General features: G+C 43.6%; 2 protein-coding genes across 5 annotated transcripts in view; both read right to left on the bottom strand.

Annotated features, from left to right (window-relative positions):
- GCC2 (GRIP and coiled-coil domain containing 2) overlaps nt 1-6,506 on the bottom strand; it is a 31,163-nt gene extending 24,657 nt beyond the window's left edge. The window contains exons 1-4 of the mRNA XM_084844495.1: nt 6,401-6,506; nt 3,325-3,387; nt 2,192-2,276; nt 1,833-1,900 (exon numbers count right to left, since the gene is read on the bottom strand). Of these exons, the coding sequence (XP_084700621.1) occupies nt 1,833-1,900; nt 2,192-2,276; nt 3,325-3,387; nt 6,401-6,406 (222 nt within the window). The 5' untranslated portion in view covers nt 6,407-6,506. The remainder of the gene's footprint in view (nt 1-1,832; nt 1,901-2,191; nt 2,277-3,324; nt 3,388-6,400) is intronic.
- A 597-nt stretch (nt 6,507-7,103) lies between these two features.
- On the bottom strand, nt 7,104-19,045 carry SULT1C4 (sulfotransferase family 1C member 4). Of its 4 annotated transcripts, XM_084844498.1 has the most exons (10): nt 18,911-19,045; nt 18,637-18,748; nt 16,088-16,293; nt 13,559-13,687; nt 12,411-12,508; nt 11,589-11,715; nt 9,501-9,554; nt 9,314-9,408; nt 7,988-8,168; nt 7,165-7,778 (listed from the first exon to the last, which is right to left on the bottom strand). In XM_084844498.1, exons 3-10 carry the CDS (start codon nt 16,257-16,259, stop codon nt 7,666-7,668), a joined length of 969 nt encoding a protein of 322 aa, XP_084700624.1. In that variant the 5' UTR covers nt 16,260-16,293; nt 18,637-18,748; nt 18,911-19,045; the 3' UTR covers nt 7,165-7,665. The 4 variants fall into 4 exon arrangements, with proteins under 4 accessions (XP_084700626.1, XP_084700625.1, XP_084700624.1 ...); XM_084844500.1 differs by lacking the exon at nt 9,501-9,554 and having other exon boundaries at nt 7,104-7,778; XM_084844496.1 differs by having other exon boundaries at nt 18,637-19,045.
- Nucleotides 19,046-19,286: the final 241 nt, after the last annotated feature.

Here is a 19,286-nt window from a genome sequence, read left to right as displayed (position 1 = left end):
GCATGGCTAACAAGCCACCCTTTGGAAAATGTCCTGGGTTCAGACAACACGCTAACTCATGATACAACAAACAACCTGCGGCTCAACAGCAACCCACACTCAACCACTGAGCGTGAGTTAGCGTGTTGTGTGAACAGCCTCACTGAACGACACCTAGCATTTTCTTCAGCATTTTTGTTTCCTGTGCCAGCAAAAGCACTACCATCAGACTCAGCTGGCTGAGTTATCATCTGCTTCCGCACCAAACCCAGAGGGGTTTTTTGGTCAGAATCACAGACATGAACTTTAGGCTCTATATTGACATTAACGCCATACAGAGATATTCACTCTAGTGTTAATTACTGTAATTTATTTCCCTGTAAGTCATCCTTAATTAGACAGCTTTATAAAGTCAGGACTTGACTTGGGGCATTCTTGGAGTTCTAGATGGCTGGGGCAGGGGGGTAACACTGGCACTGCCATCAAGCCCAGAAAACAAAAAACACTGTATGGAAACAAAAAACACTGTATGAAAATACATCCTATGGGCACCCTTGCTTACAGAATGCACCACATGGAAAAGTCAGCTATGCTAAGTGAGCTTCCCTTTATCTGAAACTTAACGCATAAGATTCGAACTTACCATATGACATTAATCTAGATGAGTAGGAGGAGAAAGATCAAGAAAGGAATTATTATTAAGATTATTATAAAGATTTTGTTATCACTCATTGAGCCTGTCCGCATGTCATGACAGCCCACCATGGCTTATTCTACCCACACGGGCTGTTGCATTGTTCCTGGGGCTCACAGGTGCCATTTTTGCATGGTGCCTGCAGGTGCCCGGCTTGCTGTGTCATGTGAATCCAGGTGGCAGGGGTTGTTTGAGGCTTAGACAACCCTGAAATACACATGACTTGTTTTAGGGTTATTTGAGGGTTGTCTAACCCTCAAACAACCCTGCTGCCTGAGTTTGCAAGACACAGCAAGCCGGGCACCCACAGACGCCATGCAAAAAATGGTGCCCATGGGCTCCTGGCATGATATGACAGCTGCTGCATATAAATTAAGCCACGGTGGGCTGTCGTGTCATGCCAACCACATCACAGGCTGGGTTTGAACACTACACTAAGCTATGGTTTAGCATTAGGTAAATGAGAATTAAGCTCATCAGCAACTCTTTCCCCTTTGTCCTCTGGCACAGCCTTGAGGAGGAGATTGGAAGCTTTTGTTTCTGTTTTAACCAACTGCAGTTTAACATTATGTCCAAGCCCTAAACTTTGGTTAATCGTAATTATGGTTTATTAATTGGGTTTGAATAAAACTGCAGTTTCAGGTTTGGACATAACATTAAACTGTGGTTAATTGAAAATGGAAATGCAAGCTTCCAATCTCCTCCTTGGGGCTATGAGCGGGGCATAAATGGATCAGCCCAGGGCTTAAGTATGCAATGGTAAACCATATTTTAGTGTTATGTCTGAACCAGGCTATTAAATGTAAAACAGACAGCGGATTCTCACTTTCTTGACCTTACTTTTGAGCAGGACAACAGCTTTCTACACCAGACCCAAGATTACCAGTAAACATTGTAATATGCAATTATAATTTGAAGGGCGCTTGTGGCAAATGATCTTCTATTCTTATGATATGAGAAGCATCATGTTAGGTGAAACTCTCTACAAAGATAATTTTCAATAAATAGAACACCCTGCATTTTTATTCTTGGGTAAATTACCTATGAGTCAGCCAAGAAAAGAAGTGTGAGCTGTATGACACAAACAATGAATATGTGATCAGACAATCTATTTTTGAGGACTGTGAAATATATGATGCAGGACGTTGTGTATTCCTACCTGAATAATATCATCAGTTCCTCCAGCAGCAGATTTTGTTTTCAGTTCCTTATTCTCTTTCTCCAGTTCTGGGAAAAAATGGTATTTTTCTCTGAATAAGGATCATTAATACATTCAGTTTGTTTCATTTACATCCCACCTTTCTACAAACCAGAAGTCCATTATATACTACTAATTCATCTATTATTATCAACAGGAACAGGTCCAAGTCAGACAGATATTCACACAATCCCCCAGCCCCAATTCCTGAAGGATTTTTCCTCACGACTTGTCTCATTTACTGCAGCTAATGCAACTTATGGGCCTTTCCCCCTATTTTTTCCCCATGCATCCTGCTTTAAAACAAATCAATAGGGTACCTGCAGATCTTGATTTTGCTTTCTGTATCAGCATCATTTGCTTCTTTGCAAATTTGATAAGATCTTCTCTGGGCAATGTATCCAGCTGCAAAATTCATAAGTATATGTTCTAAATTGAAGTTAACAGTAACTGAACTTCAGCACAAGTAACTTTTATGGATCTGCTCTTGGATCTGCTCTTCAATCAGTATTCTATCGGTAGAAGCCATCCACTTCTATTGCGTTTGCACCCGCAAGGAATTCTGAGAAATGCAGTGCAGTTTGCAAAGTACCGTGCACATTTTTGGTTCAGTATAAACACTCACCCTGTTTTGTTTTCAGCAGACCCGCAAAGCAGACAAGACTTACACAAGAGCAGTTAATGGACATAGGAGCTCAGCCTTGAAAAGCACTATAGATCTGTGCACCTGCTCCATTCTGCTGCGATGGTATCTCCAATGACTATTCTGGCCCTTTAAAGCTTAGAGAAGCAACTTGGGTATGCCCACCTGCACAGACCTACTACTGAAAAAAGCATTCTAGTCCAGCCAAGGGGAAGAGATTGTTGTTCCCATTCCCCACAAACCCAGATCCTGATTCTCAGGGGCTCAAGGGTAGAAAGGTGCTGCCTGGATTACAGCATAATTTCCAACTGAATTTTCATTTGTATCTCACATTATTCCAAAACGCTTCAACATATAACCGTGCTGAAAGGATTTACAGCCAGAAAAAAAAATCTAAGTATCTCCAGGCATACAGAACTATTAGGCTTGCCAAACTGATAAAGCATAGGAGGAAGTTTAGACTGAATAGCTGAATGATGTAAAAACTACATTTTGATTTAACAAGATTGTTGCATGGATGAGCAATAAGGAACTAAAAAGCCAAATGTTCAAACTAGATGTAGCCAACTATATTCTAGAGGGTAGGCCAGTATATTTGTTTCCAGTATCAGCTGCCAACTGTACATGCCAAATAAACTCTTCATGCATCCAAACATGACTTTGTAATGACTGCAATGACTCTGCTTTCTGCAAATAAAGCAAAGCCAACACTTGCATTGGAAAATGAGCCGCCTTACGAAAACTCCCTACAGACAGAGGCATCCTTTTGTTTATACGTTATTACCATTTTATTTTGCAAGGAAACCTTACCTTTGACTTGCCAGTTGCAGTCGTGGAAGGAGAAGCTGCCATTTCTTGACCACCATCTTGCAGCTGGAGCAGAAATAAAGGTATATATAAAAGCACGATGTATCAGAACTGATTTATTCTTTGCTTCTCCAGTCTAATACCACCTTTCACTCCAGAGGGTACAAAAAGCAACTTACAACAATAAAGAAATAATTTAAAACAATGCCATCATTAAAACAGCTAAAATACCAATTAATTAAAAATAGCATAGTCAGCTGCACAGATGTTAAAATGGGATTTTACTCAAAAGCTTGGCAGAAAAAATGATATTTGCAGCACAATCCTATCTTATATTTACTCAAAAGCATTCAGTAGCGCTTACTACCAGGTAAGTACACACAGACTTTTAGTCTTATAATACAATCCTATACCTGCTTATCCAGAATTAGGTACCGCTATGTTTAATGGGTTTCCTCCATTCTAAGTGTGCTTAGGATGGCTGCCTTAGTTTGCTTTCTAAAGGCGAGCATGAAGTTAACCATGAGGACTGCTTAGAGAAAGCATGCTACAAAAAAAGTGCTATGTAGATTAACCGCAGTTTAGTGTGTTGCCCAAACCCTAAACTGTGGTTATCTTAACAACAGTTTGTTCAAAGAAGCCAGCTTCAGTCCCCATACTCTGATGTTGGCTAGTTCCATACAAATCAGAGTTAAGAGTAACCACAGTTTGTCAGGTGTGGATGATGCATCAAGCCACAGTTAATCAAAAACGGCAGCAAAAGCTTTCCAACTCCTCCTTGCACCTGCGCTGAAAAGGGGGTAAAAGGGGTGGGCAGGCTAGGCTTGTTCCTGTCACAGTAAGCCATGGTTTATCATGATGTCCACAGAGTTGGATGCAATCAGTCATCCTGGTGGCACTTCAACCTAATTATCCAGATGACTGCACCAACAAGCTTCATGTTGATGTTAAACAACCTGGGAGACAAAGTGAGCCTTAGAATTCCAGAGGGCAAATTCTATGGAAAGTAACAGCTCCACTTTCTGGTAGAAGACTTGTAGGCCGATACTAAGAATGTTTACACAAAAGGAAGATTGTCTTGGGACTCAGTGGGTCTTGTTGCCCCTATGAGGAAAGGTTACAACATCTGGGACTGTTTAGCTTAGGAAAAAGATGAGTAAGAGGAGATGTGATAGAGGTGTACAAATTATGCATGGTGTGGAGAAAGTAGATAGGAAGAAATTTTTATCTCTCTCATACAATGCTAGAACCCGGGGTCATCCCATGAAGCTGACTGGTGGGAGATTTGGGACTGATAAAAGGATGTACTCCTTCACACAGTGCATAGTTGCGCATAACTATGGAATTCGCTACCACAAGATGTAGTGATAGCCACCAATTTGGATGGCTTAAACAGGGATTAGACATATTCATGGAGGATAAGGCTATCAGTGGATACTAGTCCTGATGGCTATGTGTTAACTCCAGTATCACAGGCAGTATGTCTATGCAAACCATTTGCTGGGGAACATGAGCATGAGATGCTTTTGCACTCATGTCCTACTTGTGGGTTTCCAACAGGCAGCTGGCTGCGACTGTGTGAACAGAAGGCTGGTCTAGGTGGACCTTGGTTTAATCCAGCATGGCTCTTCTTATGTTCTTATGAGCATGTACCATCTTACAATAAACGTGTAGCACAAACTGTCTCCCTATTTGAGAAATTTTAAGCCATTTGATTTTTGCATTTAGTTTTCTATAAAATGATAACTGTTTTTGTCTACTTACTTCTAAAAAATCTCAGACTTGATCAAAGAAGTCACACTGTATCCTTTTCTATGCAATGCAGGCTGGTATTATGAATGCTCCAAGTAATTGCTACCCATGCACTATCAACACTACAATTACAATTTTTCCTTTGCTACAGGAGTGGATTGTTCACCAGGTTCCAGCCCAGGGTTCCAATGCTAAATTCTGTGATTTTTATCAACAGTCTGGCATGCTGAAGCTTAGCAAATAAACTTGTTCTGAGCCAGACAAAAAGTGATGGGGAATTATACTCAGCATTTATAGAGTCCTTTATAGCAGGGGCTGACAGACATCAAGCTTGTGGAATCCACTGTTTTTCTCCTAGAAGCCTCAAGTCCACAACGGGGGCCAGGTGCATGAGGGTGGCTGGAGGTGGGTGGGCAACATACCCTTAGAATTGAAGAACAGGGCACCTCTGAGCACATGCTATGCCCAAGAATTTGCTTTTCAAATTCTTGAGCTCATAGTCCTGTCACACAAAAATCTACTTGTGGCTTCTGCCATCTTAGCAGACTAATTCAGAAGGTGGGGCAGCCCTTTTTTGGTGAATGGGAATGAAAACCCTTGCTGATCTTCTGCAAATCACCCAGTAGATCCTGATCCACTTTCTATCCATTCTAACCCGTCGCTGCTTTATAGTGTTCAAAGTGCTGTTGCACATTATCTCAGTAATTCTCTTCCCACTCCCTGCCCCATATTGCAGATCTGGAGCGGGGCGGCGGTGGGGGGGCGGGGGAGTCTGAGAGATAATGACTTATCTGAAATCAGATATAAATTGAACCAGGGCCCTCTAGTCACACACTTTTAGCTACACCAGCTCTCAGCCAGAAGGGAAAATGTGCTACCTGTTTATATGTGAAAGCCAATCAGGCTGCTGATAAAGCCAAAGAAACACAGCCCATAAAAAGCGGGCAACCCTAACCGTACCACACTGAGGGAACTCAGCCTGATGAACAGCGTAACCCCATGTCTACTCCGAAGTCCGCTCCACTGAGCTCGATGGGGCGAATTCCCAGGGAAAGGATTACAGCCTTGGTAGTAGTCAAGATTGCCCGATTTGTGGAACTTGTCCCCGAGGACTCGTGGGAAGAAGGCCGTGGCTACGGCTTCTGCACAGCAAGAGATCGAGCCAAAGCCGGGTAGCCCTCATACACAGCCGGGTGGAGGGGCCACCCAAAAGCGGCCTGAGGGAAAGTGACCTGGACAAGCCAAACCACGCCGCTTCGATCAGATCGGGGTTAACTTCCCACAAGGTGGCCCAGCGCCCACGTCCCCTCGGCTCCCCCCCGGTTACCTCCATTGCGGGGCTGAGTCCCGCTGCAAGGGGAGGCGGGGGGAAGCGAGGCTCTCCCGGCGCCTCAGCCCGCGGCTCTCGCTCTGCCGCCACTTCCGCCTTCGTCGCCGGCTCTCCGCGCGCTCGCCTCTGACGTCAGCGAAATTGGCCCCAGCGCCGCCGAGGCAGGGCTCGGGCAGGGCTCGGGTCCCGCTCGCGCTGCCATGGCAACGCGTAAGGCGATGAGGCCTGCTTGCCCCTCGGTGCCTCAAGTTTCCTGCTCGTCCCTCCGCCCCTTGCCGGCCTTTCCTCAGACCACGCCCGCTTCCCCTACGTGTAGTCTGGGGGCCGAACTAGACGTTGCTCTACGCGAAGGCTAAAGTTTTTGTTTACTTTCGTGTAAGTGCGCGGGGCGCCGATTCGCACCTGAACCACGGCGTCCCGGGATGGCTGTGTGACGTCTCTCCCCCCCCCCCCGCCTCCCACAGTGGAGTTAAGAGAAGAAAAAGTCTCAATCGGAGTCAATGGAGGCGTTTTGTCCCCGTAGGGAGGGATTTCGGGGGGAAAACGGGAGGGAAAGTTTAGCACCCCCTTCTGGAACAACAGTGGTCCCGATCCATTGGAAAGCATACAAAACATACTTCTAAAAAAATCGACAGGACAATGAGTAATAACGTTTCTTCCCTTACTGTCAGGAGTTGCAAAGAAAAGAATCACTACTACTCAAGTAAATTGATTTTTTTTTAAAGGAGGTCTCAAGATCATGGGGTCTGACTTTTTTTTTTGGTGGTAAAAAGGCAGTTGATGTAATTGATTTATTATTTTCAAGGAACTTGTAGCAGTATAAATGCACTACATTAGTATTCCATGGGAATGATTGCATAACATTTTCCCAAATGTCTCAGATCTAAAAGAAGAAAGTGCAATCACATCAATTTCTTGTCAGATGTGTATTTTTAAAAAGCAGGTGTACCTAGGATGATGAAGGAAATAAAGAAAACCCTGTGGTTATGCACAGGATGCAACAGTTTGTTTCCTGTAATTTAGGGGCCAGCAAGGTTGGGTAGGCAGAGTGGGACAGACACTTAAACATGCCAGTGAGAGGAGGGATCCTGTTGTTTTCATTTCCAGAGAGATTGCTATGTTATTCTGTAGCAGCAAAAACATCAAAGAGTCTTGTAGCATCTTAAAGGTTATAATAGCCATGGGCACCTTAAAAATGGGCCTGGCAATCCCAGTCTTAATAATGGAAAGTATTTATACGACAATATAGAAGCATTTGTTCTTCAGAGTTCTGTGCGAAAAGTTAGAGAAGTTCCTGCCATCTTCTGCTTATATTCTGAATCAAATTTCTCATTTTGTGCCACAGTAAAATGGTTCTTCCAGTCCCCAACAGCTCCTAGAGCAAGGTAAATCAAAATCAGAGTATCAACTGAAAGAGCTCTTCAGTTTCATTTAAGAATTTTAAATCTATGTTTCCTATGCCACTAGCTTGAAAGATACTAGAAATAAAATTGATAATGCTATTGAAAACAAGCTGTCATTAGCTGGGAGGGTGGGGGGTGGGATCCAATACTGAAAAACAATGACAACAAAATACTATAGCACCTTTTCTCATGAATGGGGAGATCGAATGGTCCATTATCTTTGTAGGAAAAGAGGTGTAGTTTGCCATGGGATTATCTTTCATGACCTCAAATTGTGTGTATTGGATGATTTTATCTATAACCTTCTCTTCCAGGTCTTTCTCCAGGAACTGCAGCACCTTCAGAATTTCACGCCTTGGATTCTGTGGGGAGAAAAATTAAATCAAACAGCTACCAGAACTCAGAACAGAAAAAGGAACGTACTGAAAGAAGTAAAAAATGACCTAGACTGTGAAATGTTTTTACTTCTGCAATGTGGAGAGAGAAAATGTTTTTTCCTTCTCTCATAATATTATAACTCAGGATCACTCACTGAAGCTGATTAGCACTAGAAGGCTCAGGATAGACAAAGGGAAGTCCTTCTTCGGACAGTGCATAATGTATGGAATTCACAGCCACAAGCTATGGTGCTGAGCCCTCACTTAAAATGGCAATTAAAAGGATGAAAAAAATAGAGGACAGGTTTATTGTTGGCTATTATCCATGGAAGCTACATGGAGCCTCCACGTTCAGTGGCAGTATACTTCTGAATTATTCTTTCATTGTCTGATTATGAACACTCAGATAATCTTGCTGGTCATTGTTGGTAACAGAATGCTGGACTAAATGGACTTTGATGCATCAGGGCCATCCTTACATCCCTATCCTGTTGTGAGGAAGATTGGTAAGGTAATGATCAAGTTGGAATTAACAAAACCTTTCTGGGAAGGATCACCTAGAAACAGCAAAGCACTAAGCACATGATTTGCAGGCCATTCCATCAACCAGTTAAAATTATATTTTGGGGGCTCCTTCACACGGAGCTTTTATCCTGCAATTGAGATTGCTCCTTCACGGAAGTTTGCGGGGTCTTTAGATGATGCCATGATCATCCAAGGCGTCTCCCGCACGAAATGCCCTTTGTTCCGTTTTTAATTAGATCGCAAATAATGAGCTATCAAATTATCCCGTTGTGTTCTGCTTCAGTTTCCGCCATGAAAAGAGGAAAAGCGGCAAGAAAGGGAGCAAGATCAACAAAAGATAATGGAAGACTCAGATATGGGGAGAAGGAGGGGGGAAGGGGTGGGGAAAAAGGAAGCACGTGAAAAAGGGAGTCATTGTGATCCTGCATTTAAAATAGAAGCAGAAAGCCCTGTTTTAAATGCAGGATTTTAGGCTGGTGTAGAGATGCTCCAAACTGGTTTAGTCCCATTGAGTTCAATGGGATACTCACTTTTAGTGTAATTCCCAGTTGTCTAGCTGTAACTAGTTTGTGGTCTGCTGCCTAAAAAAGCAAATACACACTCACCTCTTTTAAATCTTCATAGAAGAGGTAGAGAATACGGTGATTATCTTTTGCCTCCCACCATCCTTTTACATGATCATACCAGGAGCCCCAGAGCACTAACGCATAAAAATAAAACAGCATCAGGAGGAGGTTCATGCTGCTGACCAAACATTTGTTGCCAAGAACCAGATTGACAAAATATATGTACATTTGTCCATGACAGAATAAAGTTCACCAGGACCAAACAGTTCCATGGCTATGACTGTAAGAAAGGAAAAAGTTTTAAAAATGTAAAATTGGTTTGTCTGTTCCCAGGACAGCTTTTTATGAACAGGAATACACACACCAATTCAGAGGATTAAACTGGATTACTGCTATGAATCAGTTACTAATGCTGGAGTAACTGACAAATTCCACCAGGGCTAGGAACATGTAATATGCTCAACTTGGCACTTTTCCCAAAAGAAAAATTGCCTCAACATCAAGGGTGCAATAAAAGGGGACAGGAGACACATCCCTTCTGGAATGAAGGATAAGCTACCTCCTGTCTGTTTCATGTGACACTGTTTAGGTAATCAAAGAAGCCACTCCCTACCTCATATAAACAGTGTGCTTTATTAAGATGATTTCTTACAAACAGTTACAGGGCCTTCTCTCCTTGCCTCTCTAAGGGGTTCATCACACAGAGCTTTTATCCAGCTATTGAGATGGCTCTCTCTCGGAAGTTTGTGGGCTCTTTAGATGATGCGATTACCCTCCTGCGTGTCTCCCGCCATTTCCTCCAGCTTCTCTTGGGTTTTCCCCAGATGCAAAAAATGTGGTATTTTTTCCAGCCCACGGAACAGGAGCGCCATGATCCCCCTGTGAAATTCCCCAATAGCGGAAGAAACCACTGTGTCTGCCTGCTGTGGGTGTTTGTTTTCAGCTGTTGGAGGCGCGGTCAGGATGAGATTTGACAGGAGCGAGGGCAAGAATCGCCTGCCTCTGCATTTTCTCAGTTGGAGGGAGAAGAGGGTAAAATGCCTCCCTGCAATGAAGGGAGACACATCTGATCCCCCACCCCACCAAGCTCAGAAGCAACATCCTCTGTTGTTTCAGAGCACCCTATTAAGTTCAGTGGGGCTTACTCCCAAGTAAGTGTGTTGACGGTTGCAGACTTACAGGGTGATCTTATGTCTGCTCAGAAGTAAGTCCCACTGAGTTCAATGCAGCTTACTCCCACATAAGTGTGCCAAGGGTTGCAGACTTACAACACAGTCTTACATTTTATGTCTAGTAAGTCAGAGGTTTCCTGGGGGCTGCGAGAAAGCAGTACAGCAGAAGTTAAGCTACAAAAGAAGCCACCCCCCTACCCTTTTAACACATGCCAGGGAAGGAGGAAGGCACTCCCTCAGCTCAAACCACATGGCTGCCATGTAAAGAAGCCATCACACTGTGACGAAGGCCATCGGAGGAGGAGCAAGGTGTGTCTCCCTAACCAGAGAGTTCCAGAGCCTCAGTGCAGCCAAAGAAAAAGCCCTTTCCCTGGCCTGAACCAAACCCACATCAAATGTTGGTGCAACACACCACAGAGCCTCTGTTGATGATCTTACTGAGCTGTTAGGTGGTTGGAGAAGGTGGTTCTTGGGGTATCTCAGTCCCAAACTGTATAGGGCTTTAAAAGTCATAACCAGCATTTAAACTGGACCCAGAAACAAATCAGAAGCTATTGGAGCTGATTCAACAATGGAGACACTTGCTCCTGGTTCCCAGTTCCTGTCAATAAACTGGCCAACATATCTTGGATTAGTTCATTTCTGGACACTGTTCAAAGATAGGCCCATGCTGAGCACATTGCAGTAGTCCAGATGTGATGTGTAACTATGGCATGTGTCAACATGCCAGATCTACATTTTTCAGGAAAGATGTAGCTGATGCACCAACCCAGGTTGGACAAAAGCACTTCTGGTCATGGCCGTCACCTAAGCATCCAGGCTTAAGGCTATATCTGGGGGCTGTCCCAGATTGCAAACCAGTCTTCAAGGATAGTGCTACCTCATCCAATAAAGACTGAACTTCTTTTCCTAGATCAGCAGTTGTACTGATGAGAAACAGCTTTATCTTGTCTGATTTTAGCTTCGATTTGCTCCCATCTAACTAGAAAGGAACTATCTGCCTGTGCAATGTTTGGAATAGAGTTTTCTACTTCTCATTTTGTAATGCAAAGATTGGTTATTTTATTTAAAATAAACAGATACATCACCGGCTGTTTTTTTTAAAAAAACTTATAAAACATGGCACAAGACATTCCATTCACCTTTTCCTGATAAGTATTTCTCAAAAAAATCCTCCCATGTTCCTGGCTCAGGCATCATTAGATTCATTCTGTGAAAGTGGTAATAAGACACTAGACAGTCTTTAGCATTTCTTGCTACATAGATGATCTGCAGAAATGAAAGAATACCAATTATTTCTTGTTTGCAGCATGAAGTAGAGATGGTTTTAGTTGTATCTGTCTCATGTTTTCTCTTACAGCCCTAAACATTTTCTGTTTACAAACTTTGTGCCTGCTTGAAAGTTGTGCTTTTGGGCTGGCAGTATACTGGAAGATCAGAGGAGTCTAAACAATTATATTCTAGAAATCTGCCAATGTCCTGTCTGGTATCAGTTCTACTTCAAATTAAATAGATTCAAGCTTCTACCTGTGGAGCCAAATCCCTAGTGACCTTTACACAGACACCCCGTAAGTCTGAGGTAGGAGGGGTCATATGTAATAAGGTCATATAATGTTTCAGCTGAAGGAATGTTGTAAGTTGCTGAGATGGTTTGAGTAAGTCTGGATGAGAGCTCCAGATGTTTCCTATTTTATATTGAGCTATAGAAATATCCTAAATTGCTGATTCTGCAAGACTAACTAACGATTTTCTGCTTGCGACAAATGTATGTTGAAATATGAACCAAAATTTGATTTGCTGTCCTGACTAAGGAAAGTATAAGAATTCTTCTTTGTTGTTAAGCAGTTGTTCTTCATCTTAATGCTGAACAATCTCATGCATGAAATAAAGCGTGTTTAACTCGACCTCGACCTCCAGCCTAATTCCTTATTGAGCGGAGAACCCAACATACCCCAACACGTTACCTTACAGTTTTGCTCCCAAAATGATGGAGGCACCAATTGTACAGGAAGATGAGTTTTCAGCGTTCTTGGTGAGGGCATTGCTTCAGCTAGATCCAGGCCTGTGAAACAATCCATTTTTATTCAACAGTCTCCTTTTAACTCCTGTGATTACCATTTCGTAGGGCTATGAAACAGACATTCCAAGACACATGTAAACAATGCCAATGTGTTGCTAGAACTTATCCTACAGTGAAAATGCAAATATTTATCTCCTTTTGGTACCCTTTGAGCAATTATAAATGCTGAATCATATTTTTGTCATAGGACTTTGTCTGGAACATCCAAAGTCATTCCAGCTACTTATTAATTTGCGACTGACTTCTTTATCTTCTTAGGACAACTTATTCATCTGTTTTCTATTTTATACATTTATTTATTTATACTTTTATTCCATTAGCATATTTATATGTCATTTTGTTCTTTGAACAAAATCTTCAAAGTGAAAAACGAAAACCTGGGGTTTGGGGAGGAACAGATAGAATTATTTTCTGCTTTTAGCAGCTAGGACCAATGGAGTATATGAGAGAAAATAAGCATTGATTTAATTTCCTAACTGCAATGGTGTTGGAGAGAAGTCCTGGCCTCGCAGCCCAGCCCAGCCCCTGCCCCCCAATGACCACACATCATCCAGCATGGTGACAAACACACCTCGTGTCTGCACCCGTGCTGGTATGGACATGCTGTGGTCCCTTGAGGCCCATGCTGTTGACCACAGCATTTTTTCTTCTTATTTAAAACAAAATAAAATTTTACAATCAGGGCTGGCTGGCTAGCCATATATACGATTGCAGGTGCTCATTTTATTATATTTACTTTTAACATATCGGAGTAGTATCCAACAGGGCTGCTGTGCTCCTGCTAATTGTGTTGCATTGATGGGGCTGTGTTGCGCAACGGGGATTTAGCGCTTCATAAAGCAAGCCCTGAAATGAGCAGAAATGCTCCTTTCCAGATATGGACAGGTCAGCAGAGCTCCCTTCTGGGATCTTTGCTTCCCTGCCCCATTTCAGAAATGAGCATTTCTGCTCTTTTGGGGCTTGCTTTGTGAAGTGTTAAATCCCTGTTACACAAAGCGTCACTCCTGCTGGCACATGGGCACTGGTGCTTACCAGTGGGTAAAGTCTTGTGCACAACCCATTCGATAAAAGGATGTCGATGGTAAGTGGAAGCACGTTTACACTTCTCAATGTCGCCATCGTAGTAGATCATGTCTACAATCTCCTGTGTCCACGTGGTACCTGATAATATAAAAAACAACCAGTTTTTTATTTTTCAGTTGAGAGTGCAGAATAAAGATGTAGATCCTTGTTAACTTAGAAATCTATGAAGAAAATAAGGGAATACACCCCCCTGCAGATAATACAAAAAAACCTTATGACCATGTTACTCAAACTGTGAGGTGTGTTGACCCACACTATGACCCACCACGAGGCAGCTGTGACCTATGTCATTGAACTACTGCTTGTCGTGGGTGCTAGTATCACACTACTGGCTATTTCCTTATGCTGTTGTTGTGCATGTACGGACGGGAAGGACCATAGTTCAGTGGCAGAGCACATGCTTTGCATACAGAATGTCCCAGGTTCAATCCCCCAGCATCTCCAGGTAGGGCTAGGAAAGAATTCTGCCTGAAACCCTGGAGAGCAGCTGCCAGTCAGTGTCGACAATACTGGGCTTGGTGGACTGCTGGTCCAACTCAGTATATGGCAGCTTCCTATGTTCCTATGAATGAGGGACAAACTACATCACGCACATGTGTGAAATAGATGCTCATTGCCTCCCCCACTTTTAGTTTGAAAAGCTTATCTGAGAGGTGGTAGTTAAGAAATGACAAGTAGGAGGGGAAAAGGGGAACCCAAACCCTTTCCCTAACCATAGTTCACCCCTCAAAATTCACCTCAAAAGCCTTTTCTCTTGTGAGTTTTCAAATGTGTGTTTGCAAGGATTGCGTGGGTAGTTCTAGATCATGCATCAGCTTACAGATCCTCAGTGTGTAATTTTTACACATTTCTGATCAACCCAGACTAGTTTTGCCCATTAATACTTTTCTTTTTAATCTCGGTGTCGCCAACCTTTTGGAGCTCATTGGCACATTTGGGAATTTGAGAAGCTGTCCTGGACACCACCACAAAATGGCTACCATAGGAGGTGTGGCTAGTCACAAAGGTAGTAATCTGTCCAAATGACTGAGTACAAGGCAGAGGTTGCCTGAGGCCCAACACACTAAATAACTCCTTTGAATCCACAGTTTCTGCGCCAACAGAAACCTATTTCACAGAAGGCAAATTCTTTCTCCCCATCTCTGCCAGCCGACCCATCCACCCCATTACTTCTCTCTCACCCCAGATTATCACCCATGAACACATTCGTTCTCTCATTCATTCACCACAAGCATCCATCTATTCAGACAAGCACCTCATGTACCCATCATGCATGCGTGCGCACACTCACACATCCCTCACTTCTCCTGCTTACTGTAAGCACACAAAACCCCCACACCCGCTCTCTTTCAGCCTTCCTCCAAAATCCCCCCTCCATGGATCAACCCTAACCTTTTCTTTTTCACACACAATGGATGCATCTGCCCCCGATCCATTCAGACATACAAGCATACACCCTCCCCAACCCCCTAGGCTGCTCCCAGCTAGTTCCCCCAGCATCCCCCCCACACTGTTTACTGGTTTCTCTGACCCCCCTGCTGGCATACGCTTGCCTTTCCTAGCCCTCCCACGGCTCCATGTAGCCACTCCTCCCCACAGCTTACCAGGTAGCAATGACAGCGGTCCCCTTTTCTCCCCCCGCTTCTTTTTCTTGATGGCTGGGTGTACTGCAGAGAAAAGCACTGGCCTGTAGCCACCTACCACCTTCATTTCCCAAGAATGTCCCTGAGACCCACATGTGGCCCAGAGGCATTCATGGAAAGATGGCAGTGGCTGGAGACCCTCATTCGCTTTGAAGCAATCCCAGCTGCCAATAAGAAAATGTGTTTATTAAAAAACCAATAAATCAGGAGGAGTAGGGCATTTTGGTGGGCGGCAAGGAAGGTGCCATGTTGCCTATTGAGATGCACAAAGGGGGAACGGAAGCACAACCATTTCCTCCTGCAATATGTCGCCTATCCCCATTTTAACTCTGAGATGGTCCAACAATATTATGGGCTCTCACTGGCCTAGCAGTCACATGGTGTAGCCCTATGAATAATGCTACCATCTGGTCAAAGCAGGCACTTTCTGGACAACGTATGCATTAAATATGTATTTATTAGCAATGTTTATATACCTCTGGACACTAGATTGAAACAAATCCTGGAGTAGTTTACAAAAGAATAAAAACACACAAACAAAAAACACACAAACACACACAATAGCATCGTGAGATTGGCTTCAAAGATAGCTCATGGTTGGGGAAATATAAAGAATGGGTCCTGTTTTGTAAAGCCACCAGGCACAAATACATTAACCAAGTATTGAAATAAAATGGGAACAATCCATCAGGATATTCTCCTGCATAAACCCCCTGAAAATGTAAGCTCTGCTCCCACTCTTTTTAGAAGGTCTGCAGCAGGACAATTTCCTGGTAGGTGCAATCAATCTTGACAAGTTCTAGTGGGAACCAGTATAAATCTTGGGTCTACTTACCTGCCTTTGCATAGGTTGCTATGAGTAGGTCATCAGGCTTGGCTTGGAAAGCCCAGATTTTATCCCATGTGTCACAGATCATCCTTGTCAGAGGAATCCCTTCCACCTCACCTACTTCAGTTCGTCTCACGTCCAAGTCCACCTTAAGTTCTTCCATATTTTCCAAAGGCATGGAGAGCAAATGCTTTAGCAATTGTTCTGTTCTCCTTTAAAGAAGAATATGAAGTTATAGTTGAGATATGGGTCAGGAAAGAGTCAATGAAGACAGTACAGTGATAGCTGGCACCTCCAGGAAGTGTGGATGATACAGGTTCTCTCACTCTGCTAAGCCACTCCTACCACACTTCCCCTCAGCTCCACCCCTCCAAAGCACTGCCCATCAAAGCCTCATCTATCAACCATAGTGAAGTGGAACTGCCTGTTCAGAGGCAGTATACTTCTGAATATCAGATGCTGGGGCAAACTGCAGGGGCATGCTGCTGCCCTTGCACTTTGCTTGGGGCATTTGTTTGGCTACTGTTGGAAACAGAGAGCTGTACTAGATGGGGACACACATGACTTGCCCAAAGCCGCAACCTCCGTAGTAGGATTGGCGCTGCCAAATGACTCCATTGCTCCTACATTTGCTGCTGCAATGCAACATCAGATTTACAGAGGCAAACTAGGGAGACTGAGGGACAAATAAACTGCCTAAGACCAAACAAGTTAAGCACTAACAAGCAGGGCTGGTGTCAAGGGTAGGCATGACTGGGCACCTACTGAGGGCCCACACCCAAGCAGGGCCCACTGACAAGAGCTCCCGGGAGTTGTTCCTCCTCTTCATCATTGCAACCTGATTATTTACCTGCCTCTCACTCTGGCCTAGACAATGGGGTGGTGAGAAGGAGCAGCAGTAGATGCTACTGCCCCTTTGCTTATTGGCTCTCTGCCTGTCTAGCAAGTAAGTGGTAGCAATGATGTGAAAGAGGATGGGGCAAATAATAGCTGGTGACAATGGAAGTGAGTCTCAAAGGTAGTCTCACTGAGGGAGTAGGCCCATTGAGGGGATCTTGCCCAAGGGCCCTCAAAACCTTGGAGCTGGCACTGCTATCCAGAATTGTGGTCCGAGCCATAAATGTCAACCCCTACATCAAATCCCCCATAACTAATTTATCCCAGAGGGGTGGCTCTTCTATACAGTGTCCATGTGTCCTATTTTACAGGGGGAAGTTCTCTATTTGAAGGGCTGCCTGAGGATTCTCTTCCATTTTGAAGGCATTCTTAATTTGAAGGTTTGTCCAATCCAAGTCCATTTAAAGATTAAGAACCATAAAGAGGGAGAGCTGGGGCCTTGAAGTTTCCCAGCAACAGCATCTGGACAGCAGACCGAGCAGGCACACAAATCACCTGGTTGGTTTTCCCTACTTGAGTGAGTTATGTTGCATTTATATTTAATTTATAGTAACTATTTCTAAATTTGCATCTATACATACATATTATCACATTAGTAAATCTTATGCCAATCTTTATCCTCTTCTGTCTTCTGTTTTTTGGCTATGCGTAAGTAGCCACCCTAACGTCTAGCGCATAATGTTTGAAGGGCATCTGCTGTCCAATCAGCAGCCACTCTTGCCCCCCCAGAATCAGCCCACCTACACTCCCCTTGTCCACCTGACCACAGTGCAGACACCCATGTGGCACTCAGGGAGCATCCACGGGGGCAGGAAGAGGCAAACATTTTCCCACTGGCACTGGAGACTTAGGGCAGTGTCCAGTGGTGTCATTCCACAAACCAAATAGGGCAAGTTCAGTTCCTCCAAATGTTTCCATTGTGCAAGCACTTGCACAACTGGTGGTGCAAGGGCTTGCGTAACTGGTTAATATAACTGGTTGCACAGCTACTTGCACAATCATTTGCGCAATTGCAAGCAGTTGTGCCTGAAGTGAAATAAATTAATTGTTTTATTAACTTCAATATATTTATCCTGTCAATTTTTTATGCGAGAAATTTCAGCTGAAATACTGGGACTGCTTGATCACATACCTTGCCACAGGCATGTTGAATATCCTGGATCTATTACTAGATAAACAGTACAGTACATTGATAAGTGCTGTGTTAGGCGCCCAATTGATTCCCAAGGCACTTCAATATCATACACAGTTTTAGATCAACAACACTTTGAAATATATTTGGAGCCAGAGTGAAATCCATTTATTTCTGAATGAGGTCTTATAGAATAGTGCCTCATTATGTTGTTTTCCAATCAATCAGACTGGAATGTAAGTGTTGATATAGCTCCTCACAGCTTGTTTTTCACAAGCCTCAGAGGCATCAGTAGAAATAGCATAAACATATGAAACTGCCTTATACCAGGTCAGATGATTGGTCCATCTAGCTCAGTATTTTCTGCCCTCTGACAGTCAGCAGCTCTCCAGGGTCTCAGACAGAGGTCCTTCTCATCATCTGCTATTCTGCTTGCCAGGGACTGATGATGGGGCCTTCGGCCTGCAAAGCAGTTATTCTACCAGTGAGCTCTGGTCCCCCTTCTCCACTGTAGCTAGATACTCACAGTGCAAACTGAAGTGTGGGGTGTGTTCTTGTATTCCTTGTCCACTTTTCTCCCGAGTGAATCTGTGAAGAAATTGCAGTTGTCCTCTCTCTTCAAGGTATTGGTCTCTGAACTGCGGAATTATGAGGAAGACCCAGTTTCTTAGATATTGCCTCCTGGGGGCACAACTGAACGATGGAGTATGCTAATCTTTTATAATGATTCCAGACAAGGCTTCTTGCCTCATTCATGGAATTCTATGGGAGTCCAGATGTCGCCCTGTCTTTTTTCTTACCGTGGAAAATCCGTTAGGCAAGAAAAGACAGAGCAGCTGCACAATGCCTTCTAATGGTTAGTGCTGGGACCTCTCCATCTGGAAGCACCCTTAGACACAGGTGTGGTGTGAAGAGCTTAACTTTCTCTTTGGAATGTGGAAATAAGAGGAGGAAGTGAAGGAGGTGGAGAAGGCAACTCACAAGAAGCCAATGAAAACAGAGTTAGCTTTTTACATGATGCAAGGTTTCTGTTAATGCTTGAAATGTCTACATTTAAGAAATGGGAGAAGGGCAAAGTTGGTTAATGATTTCCAGCTTCTTGGAAATATAAAAATAGCCAACATTTGAAACACTCATTAAACTTACACAAGTTGCACAGACTGCAATCTGATGCAC

Source organism: Heloderma suspectum, chromosome 3 (genome assembly GCF_057233095.1).
Source record: "Heloderma suspectum isolate Gila_16-S chromosome 3, 16-S_ref, whole genome shotgun sequence".
Classification (NCBI taxonomy): domain Eukaryota; kingdom Metazoa; phylum Chordata; class Lepidosauria; order Squamata; family Helodermatidae; genus Heloderma; species Heloderma suspectum.
The sequence above is the reverse complement of the archived record's forward strand: the minus strand, read 5'-3'. Positions and strand labels throughout refer to the sequence as shown.

Excerpts from the sequence above, each read along its gene's own strand:
- SULT1C4 (XM_084844496.1), bottom strand. The coding sequence starts at position 16,259 with ATGCCTTTGGAAAATATGGAAGAACTTAAGGTGGACTTGGACGTGAGA. Across the intron at positions 13,688-16,087 it reads AGCAACCTATGCAAAGGCAG|GTACCACGTGGACACAGGAG; the intron begins GTAAGTAGACCC and ends TTATATTATCAG. Across the intron at positions 11,716-12,410 it reads TTTGGGAGCAAAACTGTAAG|ATCATCTATGTAGCAAGAAA; the intron begins GTAACGTGTTGG and ends TCATTTCTGCAG.